The sequence below is a fragment of the Triticum urartu genome, chromosome 7A (genome assembly GCF_056163025.1).
Source record: "Triticum urartu cultivar PI428250 chromosome 7A, HENAU_Tu73, whole genome shotgun sequence".
Lineage (NCBI taxonomy): Eukaryota > Viridiplantae > Streptophyta > Magnoliopsida > Poales > Poaceae > Triticum > Triticum urartu.
In genome coordinates, this window is record NC_141879.1 from 724,297,974 (window position 1) to 724,324,307 (window position 26,334).

The 26,334-nt window shown below is 42.2% G+C and overlaps 2 protein-coding genes across 4 annotated transcripts; one reads left to right on the top strand and one right to left on the bottom strand.

Annotated features, from left to right (window-relative positions):
• Window positions 1-14,776: 14,776 nt before the first annotated feature.
• Window positions 14,777-15,443, bottom strand: LOC147962279 (uncharacterized). Its single transcript, XM_087534129.1, has 3 exons — window positions 15,228-15,443; window positions 14,988-15,149; window positions 14,777-14,947 (listed from the first exon to the last, which is right to left on the bottom strand). The coding sequence occupies exons 1-3, from the start codon at window positions 15,441-15,443 to the stop codon at window positions 14,777-14,779; spliced, it is 549 nt and encodes a 182-aa protein (XP_087390255.1).
• A 5,340-nt stretch (window positions 15,444-20,783) lies between these two features.
• Window positions 20,784-22,416, top strand: LOC125528181 (GDSL esterase/lipase At5g03600-like). 3 transcript variants are annotated; one of them, XM_087535580.1, is made up of 5 exons: window positions 20,784-20,838; window positions 21,021-21,257; window positions 21,412-21,704; window positions 21,797-22,073; window positions 22,172-22,416. In XM_087535580.1, exons 1-5 carry the CDS (start codon window positions 20,784-20,786, stop codon window positions 22,414-22,416), a joined length of 1,107 nt encoding a protein of 368 aa, XP_087391706.1. The 3 variants fall into 3 exon arrangements, with proteins under 3 accessions (XP_087391706.1, XP_087391707.1, XP_087391705.1); XM_087535581.1 differs by having other exon boundaries at window positions 21,030-21,257; XM_087535579.1 differs by having other exon boundaries at window positions 20,784-20,835; window positions 21,012-21,257.
• The last annotated feature ends 3,918 nt before the right edge of the window (window positions 22,417-26,334 follow it).

Genomic DNA, 26,334 nt, shown 5'->3' on the forward strand with positions numbered 1-26,334 from the left:
TTGCATGGCTAGGATGAAATGGAAGAGAAAGCTACTCAACCTACAGAAGATGGCCAACAATCCAACTCTGCAACCAAGGCTGTGGCTGAAGTTCTTACTAAGCACACTAAGAAGCCAATGTTTCTTAAGCATGTGGGGGTCTAGCATGTGCATGAGAGATCCAGTCGTAGCGACCGTGAGGCAGAATAGGAAGCACAGAAGAGGGGAAATGCTAAGCTTCGGACCCTTGTTGAAACCTTGAACAATAAGTTACAGGAATCAGAAGAAGCAAGGATCAGGCAAGAAGAAGAAAGGACCAAGCAAGAAGAGGAGAACAGGAAAAAGCAAGCTGAGCTGGAAGCTAAATTAGACTTTTTACTAAATCATATTCATCCAAGATAAGCTCATGAGTAAGTTGTTTGTCCAAGCAAAATTCTGCTGGAAGCTGTGAATGTGCTGGAACCTGCATTCTGCTATATGTTATTTTGTAGTGCAAACTGCTTATGATGTTGCTGGACGCAAACTAAGTATTTTGCTGGTAGATGGAAGTTGTGTTGGATGTGTTATGTTTGATGGTTAGCGGATTTGGACATGGAAGTTTATTTATGTTGGATCAGTACTTATCTTATTGTAATGCTGGAGTTTAATTTGTGTTTGTGATGATGTTCATCTGTTCTGTCTATTTTACATTGTTGTTGTACCAAAAGAAAGTTCTTCATTGTGGTGGACCAAAATTTGTTTTTGAGCATTAATGGGCTAGATTTGGTACAGTGTAAACGGGCTAAGAAACAGCATATTGGACCATCAGAAACAGGCTAACATATAGAAGTTTTTTAAAAATATGGGCCAGACAAAAATTAACGGGCCAAACAATCCGGTATGTCTTATTTTTTCCGGATATTCGACTTGGCTCGACAAATTAACTGGGCCAAAATTATAGGCCCAAAGGGTAGAGGCCCAGATGAAGCCACATCAGATCCACGTGGATGCCACGCAATACATCATGGCATGCAAATCGGTGACGGATCTGTCCGCCACCGAAACCCGGGCCTGGGGCGGGCCGAGCGGGGCCGGGGGCCTGATCAGTGACGGTCAGATACCGTCATGAATCTGTGACGGCTAAGCATTTCTGTCACGGGCTGTGCTGGTGCAAATTATGACGCGCGATACATGACAGATTCTTAATCCGTCATAGAGGACAAGGCCTGATGGTTTTGTGCACTGTTGCGACGGTTTATATCTGTCACAGATAAGCAGGTTTCTTGTAGTGCTCGTTCTGCCGACAATACAATGCTCCTCTTCTTTATATACGCACAACCACGGCTGCTCATACACTCTCCCGAATATCTCTCGTTGCCTTCACTGCCTCTCTACTCTGTCAAAGTCTACAAGAATACACAGAAGGAAATACTTGGTAGCCACTTTCACTCGTGATTTTGGCCGATTTAGAGTTGGTTTTCGAAGATGGTGAAGTTGAAGAAAAGATAGATTAAGGTAAGATCTATCCATTTTTGTTGGTTTTGTTTGCATGCATGATGTTTTTGTTCTGTTTGATTAGTTCCTAAGTGTGTATTCTATGTTGTTTTAGGCATTATTTCAGCACTTGGAGGAGTCATTTGGAGTTTCTGGAGTAGGATTTGCCGTGCTAAGTGAAGTACGAAGGGGGAGATCAAGGTATGAGCTTTGTAATACATGGATTTTTTGTGATGCACGGTGGTAATTGGTTAGTCATTTAGCTCGTCATTAGCTATGTGATGTTAGTGCTTAGAGGTTACGAAAAAATTCAAACGACGGATACAACATTTAAACTATTTTTTTGATAAGAGTAGGTTGAAGATGTTGTATCAATGTTAGTTGTGTACATTTGTATTGACATGCGAGAAGCTCTTAATACGGTAATTAAGAAAAAATTACACTGTAATTGTTCATTGCATGTGGTATGCTATTTCATGTGGTATGTTTATTAATAAGTCTATGCTTAGGAAACCGTAGGTCTACTTTGTTATGTCACAATAATCTAAATTTTATATGTTAAGATTAGGTGGTAATGTACTTAATGATATATGTAATTAGGTAAAATAATTCATCTTAGTAGCAAATAAGGAGGAGATGACGTGATTGAAGAAATTGTGTTACCATCTTCGCTGTCCCTTTTGAGATGATGACCACATACATGCAAGTGCTATTTTCATACTTTTGATAGCAGAAAGAAAAATCCGTGTGTAATATTGATGTTCATGTGATAATAGGTTGACTCCGTTCATATATTACTGGTGACGGATATTTATTCGAACTATTTGGACGCTTAATTGCATTTGCAAGCACATCCATATTGGATCTAAGGTATAAAATGGCGCCCTAATTTTGTTAATACTTTTTATATTGATGTACTGTCATGCTGCTGCAAATATTATTATTTGTAAATAAATGAATTTTATCGTATGATATGAAAAACATTATATCATGCCAGAAGAAATTAGATATTTTACTCATATGATATTAAAATGTTATTATCGTAATATTATGTTTAGTGGTTGTTTGGATAGCGAGTACTTACCCTCAGTTTTGTCATAACCTATTGTAAGAAAAATTATGTAGAAAACCATATTTTACTAATAGTCGTTTTCCAGAAGCTAAGTTTTTGCATGTTACGAGAACTATTTTACGATATTTTTGGGGTAGTTAGAGAAAAGCAAACAGAGTTTTAGTTTGTTACGCTCGTAGACGAGTTTGAGAAAAATAGATCTTTAAATACCCGTTAACCAAACAACCCCTTAAAGTCTAAGCAAATTATTCTAAAAACAAACCGAATATTTATAACGAAAATACGGTTATTATTTTAGTCGTAAGATATGTAAATGTTGTCATCGTTACTAAATGTTCAGTTACTAATTATTTGAAATGTAAACATGTATGTTGGTTAGGTATTATGAAAAATTTAGTAGTGTACTATGGGAACGTCTTACGCGACAGTCCATTCAGGGTGGATGTGTCCTTGTGCGAGTCGACTACAGTTGTAGTGAGAGACATAGTCAACGTGGGTTATGCAGCTGTTAGAAGGTGCATCCGAGCGGTGTTTGGCCCAGGGATGCAGGAAAAAAATGACAATGGAGGCCTCCGTCGTTGACGGAGGAAATGATGGGACAGTTGCCTGTTGAGGTTTGCAAGCAATCCCAATAACTCAATGTATGGTCAGCCGATGGTGTATGTGGAGTTCATTTCAGTCACTGATGTTGCCGGATGCAGTAGCAGGGGTGGTGAGGTCGAGTTGGCCATCACATCAGCCCCTAGCATCGGCCCATCGGAACCGACGGGCGGCCAGCCTGTGTATGACACAGGATATTGGTCTACGGCTGTTGACATGAGCGAACACGTGGAGGGATTGCTGGAGGCGCTAGATGATGATGATCATTCTTCTGCGTCTTCGGAGTCAAGCGGAGAAGAAGATGTTCCTCCTCCGAGGGCGGTCGCGGTGGCACTGCAACCTGGGTTTTTACAGGATATGAGCATCACCAACGAATTTCACTCTGCTTCTGGCCTAGGAGCGGGAAGCCTGGAGGTTGGGCAAGTTTTCCCAGACAAGAAATCTGCTTACCAGGCAATGGGTAGCTATCCAATCGGCATCCACCGCCAGCATAGAGTGAAGCAGTCTGATAAAAAAGAGTTGAAGGTCATATGCATCCACACCGTGAAAGGTTGCCGCGGAAGAGTTCTCGCTAGACTAAAGCCTGGGGTATGTCAGTCATGGCATATCACAAAAATAGTGGAGCATACCTATGAGCAAACTGGGAATCTTTCAGATCACTGCAATGTGATAGCAAAATTTGTGGCACAGACGATGGAAACAATTGTGCAGGGAAGTCTCAACATTAGTGTTAGGGCTCTGCAAAAAGATGCAGAGGATCTAATTGGATTCCCTGTTAGCTACAACAAGGCTAGGCGTGCGAAGGAAAATATATTCAAGAACTTGTATGGTCACTAGTAGAAAAAGGATCAAATGTGAAGCACATTAGTGCCGGTTTGAATTTGAGTCGGCACTAATATGACCATTAGTGCCGGTTCCAACGGCTAGGCGGGCGGGCATCATTAGTACCGGTTCGTGGGCAACCTTTAGTACCGGTTCATGCCACGAACCGGTACTAATGAGGCTGTGTCAGGCTATGGTCAGGCTGGGGCCCCCACGAAGACCTTTAGTACCGGTTCATGCCATGAACTGGTACTAGAGTATCTTAGTAAGCTGATTTTTAGTCCCACCTCGCCAAGAGAGAGGCAGTATGAGCGGTTTATAAGCCGTGAGTGCACAGACAATGACGAAGAGGCGCAATGCTCACCTGCATGTTAATTAGCTTCAAGCCTTTCGGAATAGCATAGATTGCACTGAGCGATGTGCAGTGCAGTCTACACTATTTCGAAAGGCTTGAAGCAAATTAACCAGCATTGCACCTTTTTTTATTTTTAATAACTTATTTGAACTCCGGACTTCTTTTGTGTTCAGTATGCAGCATTCAAAGCGACGTCATCAATTTCCAACATGTTCTGACATCATTTGTTGTTTTTCGGTCAATTACCTAATTGTTTAGAGAGCTAAATGACTGTGAAATTGAAAATCACTACAAAATGAATCCTGAAAATGTTGAAACTTGGCATGGTATCATCATTTCACCCGCATAGCATGCGCGAAAGAGTAGAGAGGGTCACGGCAAAAACTGGACGCACTTCGTGTACAAACTGGACAAACTCTTTCGGAGTATCAGGGTTTCGGACGAGAACTCATCTGTTACACGGCCATTTCAATGTTTTTTTAAACTTATTTGAACTCTGGACTTCTTTTGTGTCCAGTATGCAGCATGCAAAGCGACATCATCAATTTTCAACATGTTCTAACATCATTTGTTGTTTTTCGGTCATTTACCTAATTGTTTAGAGAGCTAAATGACCGTGAAATTGAAAATCACTACAAAATGAATCCTGAAAATGTTGAAACTTGGCATGGTATCATCATTTCACCCGCATAGCATGTGCGAAAGAGTAGAGAGGGTCACGGCAAAAACTGAACGCACTTCGTGTACAAACTGGACAAACTCTTTCGGAGTACCAGGGTTTCGGACGAGAACTCATCTGTTACACGGCCACTTCAATGTTTTTAAACTTATCCGGACTTCTTTTGTGTTTAGTATGCAGCATTCAAAGCGATGTCATCAATTTCCAACATGTTCTGACATCATTTGTTGTTTTTCGGTCATTTACCTAATTGTTTAGAGAGCTAAATGACCGTGAAATTGAAAATCACTACAAAATGAATCCTGAAAATGTTGAAACTTGGCATGGTATGATCATTTCACCCGCATAGCATGTGCGAAAGAGTAGAGAGGGTCACGGCAAAAACTGGACGCACTCCGTGTACAAACTGGAAATAGAAGAAAAGAAATAGAAGAAAAGAAATAATGCAGAAAAGAAAAAAACTATACAAAAAATTACTCAAAAATAAATAGAAGAAAATAAATAATGAAGAAAAGAAAAAAAACTGTATAAAAACTACTCAAAAATAAATAGAAGAAAATAAATAATGTAGAAAAGAAAAAAATATATATAAAATTTGTTGGCGCACTGCCCAGTGGGCCTGCCAGACCTAGGGTGTGCAAATGCAGGCCCAAAAGGGCCAGCAGACTCACAGGGCAGCGCGCCCTAATTAATTAGGCCTAGAAGCCTGCTATATAGAGAAGCTCGAAGGAGCAGCCGCGGCTGGGTTTATAAACCAGTGCGGTTGCCCTTCGCTCGGCGAGGTGGGACTAAACATTGTGCACCGCCGGTGGCAGCGCACAACCTTTAGTACCGGTTGGTGGCTCCAACCGGTACTAAAGGGGGGTCTTTAGTACCGGTTCGTAGCACGAACCGGTACTAAAAGGGCCGTTTCCCGCCCCTTGGCCTGGCGAAAATTGGCTTTAGTACCAGTTGGTGGCTCCAACCAGTACTAAAGACCCCTCCTATATATATATATGGCACCTACGAAAAAATCAGTTTCATCGACACCAGTACTTCTTTTCGATCCAACTTCTTCGCCACGCCCGTCGCCCATCACGCGACGTCCTCGCCGCCCCCGCCGCCCGTCGTTGCCGTCGCCGCCGTCGCCCACGCCACCCGTCGTCGCCGTCACCGCCGTCGCCCCCGCCACCCGTCGTCGTCGTCACCGCCGTCGCCCCCGCCGCGCCCCCATCGCCGCCGCCTCTCGCCCGTCGCGCCCGTCCCCGTCGTCGCCCGCCGCCGCCCGTACGCCGCCGCCCCCCGCTCGTACACACACACACACCACACACACACATACACACATACACACACATTGTTTTTACTTATTTTCTATTTTCTGTTGTTTAGATTAATGTTAGATAAATTACATAGATAATAATGTTAGAATGTTAATGTTAGATGAATTATATGGAAAAGATGTTAAATATTAATGCCAAATATATTTTACATGAATTAGAACAAGTTGAACTAGTTGAATTAGTATAGCTAGATATTAATTAGGTATATATATGAGATTTGAACTAGTTGAATTAATATTACTAGTTTATTTTTAGTATGAAAATTAATAGAACAAGTTTATTTTTAGTAAGAAAATTTAGGTATATGAGATTTGATGATCTAATCAAAATATTACTATATAGAACTACCTACTTTATTTTAGTAAGAAATTAATAGAACTAGTTTAGTTGAATTAATAGAACTAGTTTATTTAGTTGAATTAATAGAACTAGTTTATTTAATTGAATTAATAGAACTAGTAAGTGTTTAATGTTTCACCTATATATGAACATATGTTAGATATTAATGTCAAATGTTAGATGAATTAGATATAAATTATATGTTGGATATATATTTAATTTAGTTATATGAGATTTCATTATCTAATTAATATTTTATTATATAGAACTAGCTACCTTATTTTTAGTAAGAAAATTAATAGAACTAGTTTAGTTGAATTAATTAGTAGAACTAGTTAGTTGAATTAGTTCAATTAATTAGGTATATTTTTCGTAAGTGCTTAGTTGAATTAGTTCAATTAATTAGTTGAACTAGTTGAATTAACAGAATTAGTTGAATTAATAGAACTAATAAGTGTTTAATGTTTCACCTATGAACATAGAAATGTCATCTGACGACGAACACGATTTCATTATGTGCGAATACTGTGAAGACCAGCGCGGCTTGTGCGGCAGAAATTTTCTAGTTGATGATAGACGCTTCAGCATCAAGCTGGATGAGAACTTCGAAGTGGATACAGTAAGTCACAACGACAAGTCTTTTTTCGTAATTCAGCATGACTTATGCTTCATTTGCTTCAACTTTTAATTCTAATTTTTCACTATTCTACTAGCGTATCCCCTGCCATGCAAGAATTTTTGTCTTGGATAAGATAGGTTTCAGTCCTAACGAAACTATGGAGGTAAAAAGAGTTTACTTGAAGACCGAGCACGGTTATACCTTCAACGTCAAATTATATAATGCAGACACATACACCTATTTTGAATGCAAAACTTGGCAAGCACTATGCAAGGCTTATGCATTTGAGCCTGATATGGTTATCACCTTTGATATTCGTCCGGAAGATGATATTGAAGGTAATAGAGACATCTGGGTCAATGTGGAGACGCCTCCAGTTCTACCATTATGTGAGTTTCTCAACCATATTTATGTCTTCGATATGAGATTATTTGAACCAGTTGAATAATTAATAGATCTCAATTTATATTGACAGCTTACTTCCAATCAAGCAAACATGTCCAACGCTTGGTAGATAGGACCGTCCACTGTCCCGGGGATGAACTAAACTACGAGGAGACAAGTCATTATGTTTCATGGCTTGATGATCTTGATGTTGTCAAGACAAATTTCTTTCCTGCACTTAGAAATGTTAGTACTCAAAACGTGCGACCAATAGTGTTCGTACTAAACTACGGTCACATATATTTAGGAAAGATGGTAAGATTTCTACTATTTCTCCTTAGTGCATCTTTTGCATACATTATTTTTTAAGCTAAACTTCACTGCTAAGTATGTTACTATACGATGTTCTTCAACAGGGACTCCTGATGAATGTTGTCCCTGATTGGCTCGAGACTAAAGGTACCATGAATATTGTTAGGTTACGGCCAACATATCCTACAATGCACTTTAGTGCATTCAGGATTTCTAATAGCGATGAATGCTTAATAGTAAAAGACTGGAGCAAAATTGTGAACGATCATAGAGAAGTACTAGGGGGCAGCAATCAGAAGCGCAACCCACGATTAGGAGATAGATTCATCTGCATGCTCCAATATGATGAATCAGCAAAACAATACATGTTCTATGCTATTTTATCTGAGAGAGAGCAGCAGGAGTGATTAATTAGCTAGTTCATGCTCTTAGTACTTGTCCTCTCATGTTCGTGTTCTTCGTCCTGAACTTAATCTCAAAGAGTGATTTGCTTTTGTGGTGTTATGAACGCTTATAATATCATTACCATGTTGAACTCGATGATATCTTTGCTATGAAAACCGTTGGTGATGATATATATGATGCAAGAGTTTTTATATTAATTAATATGATGATGATGAGTTATTATATCATTTATGAAAGAAATTGCATATTAGTTTCAACTGGATGGATTCTAGCTAAGTGATCAAGTATATGCCATATCCATATTACCTCGATCACTTAAGTAGGTGATCAAGTATATATAATATGGATATGACATATACTTGATGACTTAGCTAGGATCCGCGCATCCAGTCAAACTAATCACCTAATGATTTAACAACTCATTATAATGTAAAACAATCACTAAATTAAATTGAAAACACAAAATTAAAGTAAAAATAAAAAATAAAACCAAAACACACCCAAACATTTAGTACCGGTTGGTGTTACCAACCGGTACTAATGTCCTACGCGCCCATGGAGCTAGCTCGTGCCACGTGATTGCCCTTTAGCATCGGTTCGTGCTGAACCGGTACTAAAGGGGGGGGGCTTTAGTGCCTACAATTTAGTGCCGGTTACCGAACTGGCACTAAAGGGCCTTACGAACCGGTGCTATTGCCCGGTTCTGCACTAGTGGGTACCTATGAGGAGGCATATTCTTATGCCCCTAGAATGCTTCATCAAATAGCAAGTGCTAATAGGGGGACTCAAGTTTGGCGGAGAGAACGTCCAAACCCAATGAACCCGGGTGAGCTAATCCTGGACCGCTTATTCTGGGCATTCGCCCAGACTATACAAGCCTTCAGGCACTGTCCCCGGTATTATCTGTTGATGGTACCTTTCTCACTGGAAAGTACAAGGGCACACTATTGGTGGCGATTGCAGCGGATGCAAATAATCAGCTTCTTCCTATTGCATATGCATTGGTCGAGAGCGAGAACAAAGATAGCTGGTTGTGGTTCCTGAGCCGCGTGAAGATTGGTGTCATGAAAGAGCGTAAAGGTGTTTGCATCATCTCTGATCGCAACACTGGATTATTAAGCGATCTTGAAATAATTAAGGCGTCGGAAGAAGAGTGGGGCTGGCCCGATCTAGAGGGAAGGTGGTGCATGAGGCATTTGGCAGCAAACTTTTACTCCAAATTCACAAAAAAGGATTGGTTCAAGTTATTCAAGAGGATGTGCATGCAAAAAACTGAAGCCAAAATGAATGCGATCTGGGCAGGTATCAATGGTGAGATCGACCACGCGGCCTTGCCGCAGAGAGAAGACCGGAGGGGTCATAGGACGCCCATAAATTTGAGCCAGTGGATCAGCGAGAATTGCCCTCATTTAGAGAAGTGGGCACAGGCTCACGACACCGGGGCTCGGTATGGAATAATGACCAGCAACATGTCAGAGGTGTACAATGGTGTTCTTAAAGGGGTGCGAGCACTGCCTATCACAGCCCTAATTGAAGAAACTTGGAACCGGACCCTGTCATACTTTGCAGACAGGGTCACCGTCGCCAAAGCACAAGTTGAATTTAACAAGCCATGGTCCGAGAAGATGCAAAGACATCTGGACGAGAAAGCAAAGAAGTCCCAAAGTCATGGCTGCAGGAAAGTGGACACACTTAGGAATAAGTGGGAGGTCAATGTGCGACCCAAGTACGTTAAGGGTCACCACAGAGGATCAAAAAAGCAAGCTGTCACCATTGGCTCAACCTCCTGTGAGTGCACTTGTAACAAGCCCAAGCTTGAGGGCTACCCTTGCAGTCATGTGCTCCGGGCGGCTGCTGTTCAAAAAATCAGCGTCGAGCCATACATATCGCCATACTTCAACATGTACAATCTGTACAACACTTGGAACGGCGAGTTCTGGGCTCGGGGCATTGATATGAACTACAAAATGTTGTGGCCTGATGGGCCGAAATGGGTTCCGAACGCCGACTTGATGAGAACCGCAAAGGGACGACGTCAGTCTAGGCGTCATCGCAATGACATGGACCTTAGCCAGATGGGAGAACCAAGGCGATGCCGCGTTTGCAGGTGTCCTGGACATTCACGCAGAGACTGCCCGTATCGAGCCAACAACAACGCGTGATGTTGATATATATGTACTCGTTATGTGTACTTATATTAAATTTAAATTGAATCTCTTTGTATTATCGTACTCCTGATGTTAACTTCAAATAATTAATATAAATCGTATCTCTTTGTATTTTTAAGTTAATTTTGATTTGCATTTGTATTTCTGTCTTCCTCGTAATTTATATTTGTATGTTTGTGTGCAGGTTATGGGTGAAGTGCCAGTGCTTTTGCAGGGGCCCCATGACGCCGGCCACCGTTGCCACCTATTTTTGAAACAAATACTAAGCATGATTATCGGCCTTTCAGACTTCGAACCATAAAGAAAACATGGTCAATACACAATTCTTTCTTTGCTCACCTTGATGCTTATGGACTATGAGGTTTTGCTAGGCTCACATCATACGACGACCAAGTACGTTCGGACCCATCCCTTTTGACATCCCTCGTTGACCGGTGGAGACCTGAAACCCACATCTTTCACTTTCGTTTTGGGGAGCTTGCACCTACACTGAAAGATGTTTCTATGATCACTGCTCTACCAATTAGAGGTGAGCCGGTAGTCTCTCCACGAGTGTCTCCATCTTGGGCATTAGATATAGCAGCCCGTCTTGGGATGGAAATGCCAGAATCACAACGTTCTGGTAACCCTCGGGGCATCCCACTCGTCTGGCTTCGTGATAACTTTCTTAATTTATCTAGTTTCGCCAATGAGGAGACGAGAAAAAGACATCTGTTTGCGTATTTGTTGTGGCTCCTCGGGAATCTATTTCCAAATTCACATGGGGACGTTGTTGTCCCTGGTCTCATCTACATTGAAGAGAATATGGTAGATGAACCTTTACCCGAGCAGCCAAAATACAGCTTTGGTTCTGCCATGCTATCTCATACATACAGAGGCTTGTGTGATGCCACGCAAAAAACCTCTTTCGCACAAAAAGCTCCATTACTTTGTGTCGCCTATGAGTTTCTACAGTTGTGGTCCTGGGAATACCTCCCTATAGGACGACCTCGTATAGTACAATCCGTATACCCATACGACTTTAGCGAGGGTGCCAGCGCAACTATGGCCACCAGGTGGACAAAGGCACGGAAACGTTGGTCTCCAGATATTGCGAAAAATTGTTACCCTATGTACCACCAGCAGTTTGAGATACTTGATGAGGCAGAAGTCACATGGAACCCGTGGACTCAGGACCAGCTACAAATGGTCTTTGATGCTCGACACTTCACACCAGGCATGTTGACCGATAGTGTATTCTGGCTGACTCGCTGCAACTTATTGTTCCTGTGGTGTGTTGAGCCTTACAACCCAGAGCGTGTAATGAGACAGTTCGGTCTCTATCAAGAAATTCCACCACCTTTTCCCAGACGTATCGACGAGGAAACACATAAGTAAGATGTGACATCCCTAAATAGTTAGTGTCATTTTTAATTTACTAAACTCACACTTTGTTACATAATTTGCAGGCTAACCAATATGGGCAGGGGTTGGAGTTTATACGATTGGGGGAAGAGAACATTGAATGGGTACACAAGTGGGAAAATGAAGCGCTAGCAGATATAGTGCATCAACTTAGGTATATTTTATTTACATTATTTTATTACGATGATCATACGATGCGTGAAGATGCTTTGCTTTCATCACAACGGTTTATGTAATTATTTAATTTTGCAGACCATACGATGGAAGTACATATCAAGCGTATAAGCAGTGGTACTGCATGAACACACGTGCTAGCCTGGCCAGTCAGCCAGCTACTATACCGACACATCTCACACAAGAGGAGCAGGCGCGGAGACATGTTGAGCTGCATGTAGCTTACTATCGTGACCAGATGGTAATCACTTGTAACTTTTTTAGGTCCATCATTTCATAATCAGTTGAACTAAATAACATCCAAATATTGTTCAGCTTCAAAATTTCAACGAAGTAGTGCAGATGGCTACGGATAGCATGCCGTCCGAGGGCCCATCTCGCAAGACATTCCAGAAACGTTTTCAACAATACGTGGCAAAGAAGTTCAGATGCGGTAGAGGCGACGATGTTGTCACAGGAGCATACAACATGCCGATAGCGAGGTCAGCCAGACCGAGTGCGGCGCCGTCGTCCAGACCGAGCGAGGTGCGTACGAGCCATGGGCAGTGCGGGGAGGGTCCAAGTACTAGAACGACATTACCACGACATGACTCATCTCTGCCACTGCATCGCTCTTCTTCGATGCAGCTTCATCAGGGGCAGACATCTCAGGACCATGGCACGGTCTTGGATTCGATGCCCCAGCAGTTTCTTTCCCTAACCCATATGCGTACACAGGATATGATGCATACACCCAAGGTGAGGGATCTCAGGCGTATCTCTCCACGCGAGGGATCCCCATGCCCGAGGAGACTCGTGTACCAGATTTAAACCAGCACCACGTACAATGGCCAGACAGTATAGGAGAGGGATCTGATCAGGTAGTCATGTTTACATTTCAATGCATTTACAATGATACCATATATTATCCTCTAACAGTTTGTTTACAATGTTTCTATGTGCAGGACATACCTGATGTTAATTAGGGCGATGAGAACACCCAACGTGGCGTCAACACAGGCCTCCAGAGAGCATCACATGATCATGGCGTCAACACAGGCCTCCGGGGAGCATCACATGATCATGACGACACGGTTACATCATTAGTTACAGAGTTCTTCGGAGGGGACGTTATTGGCCCATCTTTTATCCCCACGGAGTCACAACCATACGCCTACAATTACGCTTCAGGTTCGCAACAAGGATTCGCGACTCCACCACCTACGCAGGACTCGCAAACACATGAAGCCGAATTGGAGTACGGTCGCGGTCTTCGTGTAACTCGGCCACCTAATCGCTTGTCGCCTTCCGGTCGTAAGGAAAGGCCAGGTGGTTGTCGTAAAGTAAGGTGATTCATCTATCCACGTGCGCGACCCATTGTATCTACATATGTCTGTATCAGACTTTTCGATTTGAACATCTATGTATGCTGAAATAAAAATGCACCAGTCAGGAACAATTTTTCCCACCTCTATCTCCCGCCATACTATCCCTCTCCACTCTTTTGCTTATGTTAGGCCGAAATGATTTTTTTTTAATTTTGGCTGATGAATACTGTGCAACCATTGCCCATCTTAGACATTGAAAAAAAAAATATTTTCAGGCAACGCTTTCCCCTCAATATTTTCCCGCCAACGCTTTCCCTCCATATGTTCCCGCCAACCCCTTCCCGCCATATCTTCCTGCCACCCGTTTCCCACCAACCCCTTCCCACCATATGTTCCCGCCAACCCTTTCCCGCCATACCGCAGTTGTTCTTTCCCGCCATTTTGTCCTCTCTACCTATAAAACCCCCTTCAGACGGAGGTGGATAAGCATTCGAGTGTAGTGTAGGTGAGATGTCCCATTATCCTTTTGATCGTAGTTTTCACCCTGGGATGAGCAGCACTCTTCTAAGGCTAGCTACCGATTTCAGGATGGACAATAGGATAGTTCCATGGGACGAACTCACCGATAGTGACACCATAATGAATGAGTTGGCTCACCAATTACGTAGGTCTGGGTGGCCTCAAAGGACCTATGAGGAGGTACGCAAAGAACTTCTTAGGTTGATTGCAAGGTGGAAGAAGGTAGTGGAGCCGAAGAGTGAAACTTTTAGAAGGACTGCAGAAAGGCATCCATTTTTATGGACTGAGGAGAGCGAGGACGAAGATGATATCTTCATGCCGCCCCTTCCGGGTTCTGCATCATCAAAGGGCAAGAGTTCTGCATCGTGCAAGGGCAAGAGTACTGCATCCTCGAAGGGCAAGAGTTCTTCATCGTCCAAGGGTAAGAGTTCTGCATCCTCGAAGGGCAAGATTTCTGCATCGACAGAGGATGACGATGATGCCTTCATGTAGTTTTTAAGTTGTATTCCAGTTGTACCGTTTAATTCAGATGTACTTGCATTATTAGTTTGTACTCTCTTATTGTAAGGCATTATGTTCTATCTTAATTTCATTTTGTAGTTGTTGCACGATGTTCGATAATTAGTGGAGGGAAAGAAAATTCCACTACTTTATTCCAAAACTATATTTTTTCCATCACAACAAGGTACAACTGAAAATAAGATACAACACGACAAGGTACAACTAAAAATAAGATACATCGTAGAATTTAAATAAAGGTACATTTAACTACTGAAATAAAGCTACATTAAACTACAGAAATAAAGATACAAATGATTGTGAAATTTAAAGTACTACCACAGGAATCTACTGAGTCCAACGTGGATATTTTCCTTTTCCATCGCCAGCTTCTTCTGCTGCCTTGGCCTGACGAGCCCTTTCTTTCTTTCTCTGCCTCCCCGCCTCACGAGCCTCCTTTCGCTGTCGTTCCTGCTCCTCCATGGGATGAGCCTCCTCCCTGTTTTTCTTTCCTAAATCCTGAAAAAACCGGTGTTGCTCCGCATAGTATTCTTTTAACTCTCTCTTGCTCTGCTTTCTCCTCAGCTTCCGCCTTCTCGCGTCGCTCTTCCGCATAGAAACTATTCCACGCACGGCGACTTCTTTCACGAATCTCAGTCACTGCCCAAGCCGGCATCTCCGTGTCAATCCAACGATAGTACATGCACAGAGGCGGAGGAGACTACAACAAGAAACCAGAATGTTATTAAAGAATCTATCAAAATACCAACAATATCTATTTGTGATGGTTAAAGCATACCGGAGGCTTGTCGTACTCTGAAATAGCTATGGGTGGATCTTCCTCATAATTGGCGCACATGAAAAACTTCATGCCCAACCAATCTGAAAAAACCGTAACCTCCTTCACCTTGCAAAGATCGCCACACCAACACCGCAGGACTGCCACCCCCGGAGGCAAACTTGCATTCTTCATTTTCCTCGGCCTAATGCTTTGATCCGAGCAAGGCAAACTCATACCGACTGAAAAAATGTGTTACACACTTTACGCAGTGCCGATTTCGAGGATGGCTGGACGAGAGCCTCGGTGTCTCCTTTTATAAGCTCAGACGATAAATGATGGCGAGAAAATTAAGCAGGGATATTTAGGATCCCTATAGTGTCAGCACAACAGCTTCCCGCAGCATCGGATTCCCAGTGCCATCGCATCCGTTGAGGCAAAAGAAGCAAAGGCAGGACTGATTCCCGGGCGAAAGAACCAAAAGCGTCCATATTCCCGCGCGTCGGAGTCACCGCCGTTAGTGTCGCTGTCGCGCCTCGGAATCAGCGCCGTTTGCGCACTGTCGCGCGTGCAGCAGCACAAGACATGCCGCCTCGGCTGGTGGCGGCGTGGCCCACCTGCTGGGCTCGCGCGCAGCAGGCCGTGTCGGCCGGGGAGCGACAACGGCAGCGGCGGCCGCCTCACCCGGTGGCGGCCGGGCCCACCTGGCGCGGCCGGTTCCGTCGCGGCACGCTGCACTGTGCAGAAGCCGTTGTGCCCCGCGCGGCCGCCTCCTGCGGTGGCGGAAGGGCCCGCCGCCTCATGGCGTGGCGGCAGGTGACACGTGTCGCCTGTCGCGCCTGCCGCCACTTGTGAGGGGGTCTCTTTTGTCAATTTTGTCCGCAGGGGTATCTTTTGGCAATTCCAATGGGCAGAGGGTCTCTTTCGACAAAAAATCCAACGTAGATGGGATCATGTCCTTCCATCATCTCAAACACATATGAATGCCTACGTTCTATGGAGATTATATTAAAATGTAGTACGTGATAGTTTATAGAAGAAATCTAATCGGAGCAAGCCAGAACAGTAGAACACACGACCCATGATGTTATTTTTAGTCAAAGAAAAATTTCTTATTGTTATATACGCGACATGTTTGAACAAAATAAGTTATGTATGAACACTGTTTATTTTATTTCATTTTTGCATTCAACCATGTGTATGAAACTATCATGTTGCTTCATGCCACAAATAGACCATAGTGTTAAAATACATGTAGGATCCCCAAAGCAATTCAATGAGAACTCTCTTAGCACAAAACTCAAGGTACAATGCATTGGGATGTTGTCTCTAAACATTTATTACTCTCTTCGGTCCGAAATAAGTGTAATCGGAGGAAATACTATTTCGTATAGTGTGATAAGAAAAAAATGCATTGGGCGTGCCTGATGTATGTCAGGACGGTGACATGGCGACATAGTTGAAACCCGTTGCAACGCACGGGCAATTTTGCTAGTATATATATATATATATAGGTAAAATGTTTGGGGCACCTAGGTGCTTGGGCACCTTGTTCGGGTCCAACCCGCTAATGCATTCCCTGCTTATAAATAATCGCTACTAACCTTCCAAATAATTTGCTTTCCTTTTCCACGTGCATGCACTTGTATCTTCCACGACCATTAATTGTAGATGATTCCTGCATGGTTTATTCTAGGTATTAGAACATATACCTACAAACATATATACCCTACGATTCATTCTAGGTACTTTTAGATATCCACAAATGTATATACCCTACAATTTATTCCAAATAATTGCATGCATGTATATACCCTATGATTTCTTCTAGGTATTAGATACATACAGACGTATATATATAATTTATTCCAAATAATTTGCATGCACGTATATACCTTATGATTTATTCTAGGTATTAGAAACCTCTGATATATTTGTAAGTGGATACTCAAGTTTAAAAAAAAAACAATGCATACTCAAGATATTTCTGTAAATACCTCGACGTGAAATTTATTGGTACATACCTGTAAATGTCACCACCTTTTTATAAGTGGATTCAGATACGCAAACCAAATACCTCGACAAATGATATGTTATCTTCATATAAATATGATACCTATACAACATACCACGATAGAGATGTATCAAATGTGATGATTCTGATGAGTGATACCAAAAAATACATATTATCCTTACACAATTTCTGGGTATATATACCCTAAAAACAACTAGGTAGAGTACAAAGAGAAACAAGTTTTTCTTATACCCATAGCGGAGGCAGAAAATGAAAATATCCACTCTACGCACACCTAATTCTGTTTAAAAACCATGTTAGTAATACTACTAATATGTACAACAAAATTAGGCAATTTTTAACAATTTCCTTCTATGCATTAATTACTATAGAATTTTTTATTGTTTCACACGTACATGCATGAATAAATTAGGCAGTTTCTTGTTTTCTTAGCAAGTAGTATTTGGTGCGTGCATGCTAATTAATGCCTCCGTCCAAATTAGAGCAAGTGGTCGCTAATAATATGCATTTATATGGAATTAATTAGTAAATTGCAATAACTCTTCGTCTTCAATACTGCAAACGGGTACACCCGTTAGTGTCTACACCTAACACAATGGCACGCATCTTAAAGCAATCCGAAGGTAAACGAGCAAGGAGCCTGGGCACCTAGGTGTCCCAAACAGCCGTCATATATATATATATATATATATATATATATATATATATATATATATATATATATATATATATATATATATAGGGTCGCGCTATTCGTCACCCTGGGTGAGGAATAATTATTATTCATCCCCTCTCTATTTTGAAATCAATGCACCATATTTTTAGATTTCATAAATTTTGTCTTATTCCATACGTAAAAAGAGAACGTAAGAAAATATATACTCGCCATAAAAAATATTTTATGTTACATAAAGTTACAAACGTAAAAAACATACATAAAATGCGATATTTTTGGTCTTATAACCTATTTTTTGTTTTCTTATACCAAATTTTACGTAATGAATCAATATGAATGTAACTATTTATATTCCAAATGTAATTTATTTATGAAGCGATCGTAAAATTACCTCGGATGAAGAATAACTTATTCTACACCCGGGTGATGAATAGTAACACTAGGGTCGCGCTATTCGTCACCCTGGGTGAGGAATAGTTATTCTTCATCCCCTCTCTATTTTGAAATCAATGCACCATATTTTTAGATTTCATAAATTTTGTCTTATTCCATACATAAAAAGAGAACGTAAGAAAATATATACTCGCCGTAAAAAATATTTTATGTTACATAAAGTTACGAACGTAAAAAACATACATAAAATGCGATACTTTTGGACTAACCTATTAACTCAGTGTAAAGTGTCAGTTTTTTTGTCTTTAGTTCTCCAAAAAGTACCAAACGTTATGAAAATTTTTGACGTTTTTTCTAGACAAGAGAGACTGTAGAAGCTTCGCAAGGCAACCCAACGCACCCAGGGGAGGTAGGCGCGCCATGACACCTCGTGGGCCCTCGTGGCTCCATCTGACCTAATTCCACTTCTGTAAACTCTCAAATATTGGGAAACCAACATAGAGCCACCCAAAATACTTTTTCCGTCGCCACAAGTCTCTATTCTTTCGGGATCCCATCTGGAGGCCTTTTCCAATACTCTGCATGGGAAATTGATGATGGAGGGCTTCTAAATCAACCTTGCCCTTCCGATGATGAGTGAGTAGTTCACCACATACCTATGGGTACATAGCTAGTAGCTTGATAACTTCTTCTCTCTTTGATCTTCAATATCAATGTTCTCCTTGATCTTCTTGGGGATCTATTCGATATAATTCTCTTTTGCGATGTGTTTGTTGGGATCCGATGAATTGTGAGTTTATGATCAGTTTATGATCAGATTATTCATGAATATTAATTGACTCTTCTCTAAACTTTAGTATATATGCATGATTGTAATAGCTTTGTATTTCTCTCCGATCTATCCACTTTGTTTGGCCAACTAGATCTCCACATGTGAGCTCCCTCTTCTCCCCGAGGGACCTCCTTCTCCCCCTCTCCCTGTCTCCCATCGATGGAGGCCGACCACCACCTGCCACATCCGGACACCCATTGATGCTGCGAGCATCTCCTCCCCCCGGCGCTACTACGGGCATCTCATCTCCCAGTCTCAAGCTACTCATCGCCACCGTGGAGTGACGACGTCACAGGCGCTCCCCCGCGACAGCGGATGCTGCATGGATCGGCCAATGGTGCCGCATGGTTGGGGAAGCCCGCGAGTTGGGTGCTGCAAGTGAAGATGCCGGTGACACAGGCCTACTACAGGAGGGCGATGGCGAGACATTTTTTTCTTGCTGGAATCAGGAGAGATGCCTAGTGTTGCAACCGACGACCAAAAAACCTACATCCGGTAACGAAAAAAGCTTCAACCGGCGAAGGAAAAAGTTTCAACTCGTATATAAAGGAACCTATGGACGATCATGGAAAGTTGCAACCGGTGATGATAAAAGCTTCATCTGGCGATGAAAAAAGTTTCAACCCTAGAGACGAAAATCATGACGAGAAAACCTTCAAAAAACTGACAGTCACAAAAGCTGTAACCGGCATTGAAAAAACCTTCAAAATTCATGTCTTAGCTGCGACACGCGATGACGATGACGATGACGATGTTTTGCTGCAACCATAGTCGGTTTTTGCTACAACCAGCGATGGAATTTGCTACTAATCATTTTCATGGCTGCCATGGTGCTACAACTGCGCCGACGAGCACGAGGAGGGTGATGGGGTGGGATGTTGTGAACCATGGACGGCGAGATCTGGTGTGCAGGTAACGAGTGGCACGGCGTTGCAATTGGGACGAGGGGAGAGCTGCGGCAAACAGGTCGGGGGGGGGGGGGGGGGGGGAGGAGCTACAACGGCGGCCGTGGTGAGGTACAACCTGAGTGAGGGGGCAGGGCAGGATGCACGCGGCGAGCCACCGACGGGCACAGCCGAACGGGGGCAGCAGTCGGCGGCTCAAAATCATTGTTGTTGTTGTTGTGTGTGTGTCTTTGGACGAAGGAATGGGACGAATCGGTGCAGGAGCAAGATAGAGATCAGACGGCTCACACGAAGCGCATCTGACCGCTAGGTGCGGGCGGGCCGGAAATTTGGGCAGGCCTGCGGGCACCTAGCACTCGCCTACAATTCGGTATGGGCGGAGAAAAAAAGACCCGGATGAGTACGTTAGGAGCATTCACTGGTGAGGAGGGGAAGCGGACGTAGGGACGGCGGAATCTTGAGGATGAATCTGGAACTTCAACGAGATTAGGTCGGTGAAAGACATGCGCATGCGCATGCGCCTTCCCCTCCAAGTTGATCGTTAGAGGTAAGAAGTTGAAGCGAAGTTAACAGGAGCAGGACACTAAGGTACACGTGCATTCTTCCTCCTATAAATATAGCCCTACTTCCACACCACGATCCCATCCCGTCCCCATCTCCCTCCCTCCGCGGCACCCTCTCCATCATCTGCTTCGTCGCCGGGCGCCGGACGGCTGCCCTCGCAGGCTTCGCAGCCATGAAGCTCCCGCCGGCTGTTATCTGTCTTCTCCTCATCCTCGTCTTCTTTGATGGTACGCACGCACTGCCACCATGTCTTTCTTTCAGATGTTTGCTGCTAGCGTGCCGCCTTTGTTTTCCTTTTGGACATCTGTCGCTAGCCGTGTATTACTACATCACTTCAATCTTGTCCCGTTCTTCATGTTCTTCCAGCATGCACGCGCGCACGTACTCACATGATCGATCCATGTTGCAGGTGCTTCAGTGGAGGCCCGAGGCACACCTTCTGCCCAGGGATCGAGGAACCAATGGTCCAGCATGTTCGTCTTCGGCGACGACTTTGTCGACAACGGCAACCGTCCCAACATCACCGGTGAAAAGACATCGCGCCAATGGAGCTACCCCTACGGCTCCTATCTCAACTCTCATTATCCTACGTCTCCTGTTTTGACCGGACGCTTCTCCAACTACAGGATGCAATCAGATTTTATCGGTACGTGTACTCATATATTATGCAAGTATATAGCTAGGTAGCAAATTTTAGTTTTAGGCTAATGCTAGACTGCTAGTGTGCTATGACGTGTATCATTATACATCTATTAGGTGTATCCAAAATAATCGTTCCTGTCTACTGCTTGTCCCTGCAGCAAGGATGTTGGGTCTCCATGAAGCACCTCCAGCGTACGAGCTCACAGATGATCAATCTTGTGGCTCATCTGGCATGACCTTCGCTTCTGGCGGCGCTGGTGTCTTCAAGGTGACAGCGAAGAAAAAGGTGCCGACCCTTGCTGCACAGGTTCAAGCTTTCAAGAGGCTAGTCAACGACGGGGTCATCCCAACACGACAGCTTCACCACTCTGTCGCGCTCATCGCCATCTCCGGCAATGACTACATGAGCGGCTCTGAGGCCAATAATGGCTTCTACACAAGCTTCGACGATGTAAGTAGTAGCTACCATACTCACACATACAAATTACACCATCAATTAATATATCAATCTCCGCCTTGCTAATTAACTTCTCCTGCATGCAGCTCGATACTTACGTCGGAAACGTGGCGACTGAGATCCTAGATAATGTGGCGCAACTGCAGATGCTTGGTGTGAGAAAGGTGCTAGTAAACAACTTGCATCCCATTGGTTGCATGCCTTTGCATACTAGTTCGAACAACTACACCACGTGCGACCTTCTCGGCAATTATGGCGCATCCGTGCACAACAAGTATCTAAAGCAAATGCTCGAAGAAAGGGACAACGTTCACATACTGGACCTCTACACTGCTTTCACTGACATCATTAATCATGCCCCTGGTAAGTACACATATCCGCGTGTATGTTGTAAGCCAAATCTGGCTTATAATGTATGAATTTGATTCTGTAACTATGCATAACTGTTTTTGTGCATGCAGGTGGAGGGTCGGATGAGTCCAAGAATTTCAACCGCAAACTGACCCCGTGCTGCGAGAGTACCTATAAGGGAGGGTACTGTGGAGAGCGTAGCCATTCAGGGAAGCGCTTGTACGACCTATGTGAAACTCCTGACAAGATGTTCTACTGGGACCAGACACACCCAACACATGCTGGGTGGGAAGCTGTAATGAAGGCGCTGCAACAGCCTTTGATGGAGTTTCTTGATGAGGACTACGTTGCATGATGCAGCAACTTGATGGCTAGCCAGTTGCTGGTGCAATATTCTTTTAAGTTAGCTTTATAAATAGCATGCGCGTTTAGGAAGAAGGTTGTGAGTTTTTTCTCCTTGAGTTTTGATGGAGTTTTAGTCAGTACAGTACTCTTTATATTATGTAATGAAACATGAACGGGTGTTTATTTGCTTATTGTTTTATCCCCTATATATTAGTTGAGGTTGAAAAGTTGGTCGTATATGTGGGTCAATATCTAGCAGCAAATGAGAACGTGCTTGGGCTTAGCGCGATATAGCGTGCCTGCATATTCATAGGTTTGAGCTCATGACAGGGTCAGTAAGATTATGCTCTAATTGGTACGCAATGCTCGTTCTTCTGCCCATGGCGTCGTGCATGTTGGGGTTGCTATTATACGGCACGGTGCACGGGCTAATTAACCAAGGCTATATTCGTCGAGGCGAAACCGTCGGGCACTGCAGCGTTGCTTTTGTATTATCTACATCTTGTCTCCACGTTTTTTCTTATATTTGACTTAAATTTTTGTATATCCAACAAATATGGTGACACCCTTTCGGAACTGATATCAAACCCCTCAACCCAACATTGGTCGCTTTCTTGCAAGAATCTATACCTACTGATTAAGGACGGTACGTTTCTCCACTACAAAAAAATAAATACATGTATGTTTTTTTACTCGCATTTCTAAGTTTTTCTTTTGTGAAATCATACATGTATATACCGTGCCTTGGTTTGTGCCGATGATATAATAAAATATTACGGGGATGGTAGGGAGTTAGTTCTAACTTTTTTATAGCGAACTGACTTGGCATGGGTTCTTGAATTTATTGTGTTTCTTCTAATTTTTTTAGCAAATTTTGTTTAGCGGGAGAAAAATTTCCTCGACTACGAGGCTTATACGGTGACTTCATGTATCTCAAGAATTGTTGTACGGTCCCTTGGTGGTCCTTATCGGAGTATTGTGTGATGCTCGTGCTTTGTGTTAAGTCAGCCAAGGTTGTTTAGGCTAAGGTGTGTAGAACTCGAAGATAGTGTGCGGACAAACCAACACGGTACGAACTGTTCAACATGACGTCTCTATAGTTCTAGTTTTAACATAATTACCAACTTTGTATTGCACAAGTTATTTTGCTATCTACCTAATAAATTACAAGAAACATATATCATCAACATGTGTACAAGTAAAAACATGTAATAAAAAAACATGTGTACAAGTAAAAACGACTTGACTTCATGTATTACAAACTAAATTTAATCTGACTTGGAACGATGACCAAGGAAAAATCTAGTCTATGTACACCTACACATCTTTTTTTGGATGGATGTACACGTACACATCAGCTTGTCAAATAAAGAAAAAATCCATGACGGTTATATCATGTGTATACACATAGCTGATTGTGTAGAATATTAGCTGAGAGCTGCTACGTACATTGACACTCAGAAGACTTGTAATAACTTGGATGCGAAGATCAAGTAGATTACACACGGTCAGACTCTTCTTGCAAGATATTTATCATGTTCACATCTTTAGAAGACGCCATTTACTAAACTAAAAAAGTGAATATCATCAGTATATATTTTGTGCATTAATAAATATAGTTTGAAGCATGTGTGTGGAGGAGTGAGTCCACGTACATGTCACCATGATTTCATTTTTATATATTTTTATTATATGTGGTTTTAATGTCATGTTCAATTGCTTAGCATTTATTTGAATGAACTACCCATTTGCACACTTCTAACCGTGTGCGTCTGACACATATTCTATTGACTGAGTAGATCATGTAAAAGGAACCTCCTTTTCATTTACTCCGCATATAAGATTAGTCTGAAGTCAACAACTTCATAAAGTTTGACCAACTTTAGATTTAAAAATAATAGAATCCATAGTACTAATGATATACAATATGAAAACTAATTCCATAATAATTTAATAACACTGATTTTGTATTGGGAATGTTGATATTTTTTTAAACTTGGTCAAAGTTTATAAAGTTTGGCTTAAGACACATCTTATATGCGGAGTAAAACAAACAGAGGGAGTACATGTGTCTGATTGCACATTTAAGGCAATAGCACTCACTCAAAGGAGTCCATATACTCCTACATTAGTATAATTCAGTAATGGAAGTATACACGTACTAGTTCCTCGCTAAATGTCATGATCATTCTAGTTCATGCAGCTTCTATTATTTTCCCGCCTATTGTGCCTCTATAAGAACCGAAATTTTCCGAGCATTTGGTCATCAACAACTCAACCTAGTTTACAAGACAGAGATACATTGATCATATGGCTGACTCCAATAACAAGGTGGACAAGGGTAAGTTTCTTGGCGTCCCTTTATCATAGTGCTCGAATATCGCATGCATGCTCCTCACTCACTTGTTTATATCTCCGATGCACTATGCAGCGATCCATGAAAAGTATGTGCCTGAAATGCATGATTATTTGTCTTCCTTGAAAAACCTAGCCGGACCTGATACTCCACGAGTGGATACCCCGAATAATGCACCGGAGGCCGGTGGTTAGTAGCTTTATTTGATGACTCAAGTATATCGTAAATTCCTAACCAATTAACTTATAAGAGGATAAAACAATTATAACAAGAGAAGATTTGGTGCCCATGCACAAATGACCGTTGGATCCGTAGGTGTGTGGACTGCACAAATATGTTATGAAGACCACACATACTCACATATGCATGTGCGTATGCGTGCATGGACGGGTTGCTATGCATGTCTGTATGCATGTTCCCAACTCTATGAGGCATCCACATCCACATCCAACTCGAGTTCATGTGTAAGTTTGCATATATCAAGTTCACGTATATTTATGTGGCGACTCAAGATTATATTAAGTATTTGATTTTGTGTGTACCTCAAAAGAAGTGATATTATTGGGATTTTATAACTTAGCTCAATTTTTCATTTCTCTCTAAATAGTTTACAGTGCATGTTAACTGGTGAAAGTATCTTTTGTTGTGTGGGGAAAAGACAGCCTCCTTGTCATTTGAAACACGTACAACACACGTCAAGCTAGAATATGATGATTAGACTTGGAAAAGATGAACTTGTATTTGACCAAGTGACGTCTAGCACATCTATATGTGTAGTACATAGAGAAATTATTTGTACCATACTTCAATAGTTCGGCATATCTAGTTGTTGTTGAATTATGTTGTCTGTTCATTAGGTAGAATTAGAGTTATCTTGACCTACTTCATTACACATTTAGTCAAAACCATGCCAGGTCATCAACAGAGCCACGTTGAGTCAATATCATCTAAAACAATATGCTCCCTAATTTTAAAACCCTCCCATTCAATTGAGGTTTTAAATTTTAAACTTCGTTCATGATTTTGGCTGGGTCAACGATTTCCCAAGGGCTCTACATTTAGTTAGGCTATTCAATTTAAGATTTGGTTCAAGATTTAGACTGGGCCAACAATTTTCTCAAATTAATCAGCAACCACCAGCCTAAAAACACATTAGTCTCGCACATCCTCTCACCGCCTAGAAAAAGGAAACACCGCCACGTGATATTGTAGCACTACATGTGGCCACCAGCATAAGAAACTTCATCACATAAGTATGCATTGATGAGCAGATAACACAAAATCATACTGCCAAGAAAGGCCACCAAAACACCGCATTGTAAAAAACCACCATCTTCCCAAAGCGTCAAACCAGATAACAAACAAAAATTATGAAATTCCAACAACACCAACGACGCAGCGAAGTGCGTTCAAACCTTCTAGTAGGGACTAAATCCTTTTGGTTTTCAAAGTTCATGGTGCAACTTCTCTTGCTTTGAAGTTTTCTTTGTTGAGAAATTAGCTTTGAAGTTGACGGTCCAAATTCATACTAGTTGAAATTGAGGGGTGAAATATTGTACTTATCTTCCTATG

What these genes read in the sequence shown, in the direction of transcription:
- LOC147962279 (XM_087534129.1), bottom strand. Translation starts at nt 15,443, where the DNA reads ATGAGTTTGCCTTGCTCGGATCAAAGCATTAGGCCGAGGAAAATGAAG. An exon ending in CAGAGTACGACAAGCCTCCG is followed by an intron (nt 15,150 to 15,227) that starts GTATGCTTTAAC and finishes TTCTTGTTGTAG; the next exon opens with TCTCCTCCGCCTCTGTGCAT. An exon ending in AGAAAGCAGAGCAAGAGAGA is followed by an intron (nt 14,948 to 14,987) that starts GTTAAAAGAATA and finishes CGGTTTTTTCAG; the next exon opens with GATTTAGGAAAGAAAAACAG.
- LOC125528181 (XM_087535579.1), top strand. Translation starts at nt 20,784, where the DNA reads ATGAAGCTCCCGCCGGCTGTTATCTGTCTTCTCCTCATCCTCGTCTTC. An exon ending in TCTACACAAGCTTCGACGAT is followed by an intron (nt 21,705 to 21,796) that starts GTAAGTAGTAGC and finishes TCCTGCATGCAG; the next exon opens with CTCGATACTTACGTCGGAAA. An exon ending in CATCATTAATCATGCCCCTG is followed by an intron (nt 22,074 to 22,171) that starts GTAAGTACACAT and finishes TTGTGCATGCAG; the next exon opens with GTGGAGGGTCGGATGAGTCC.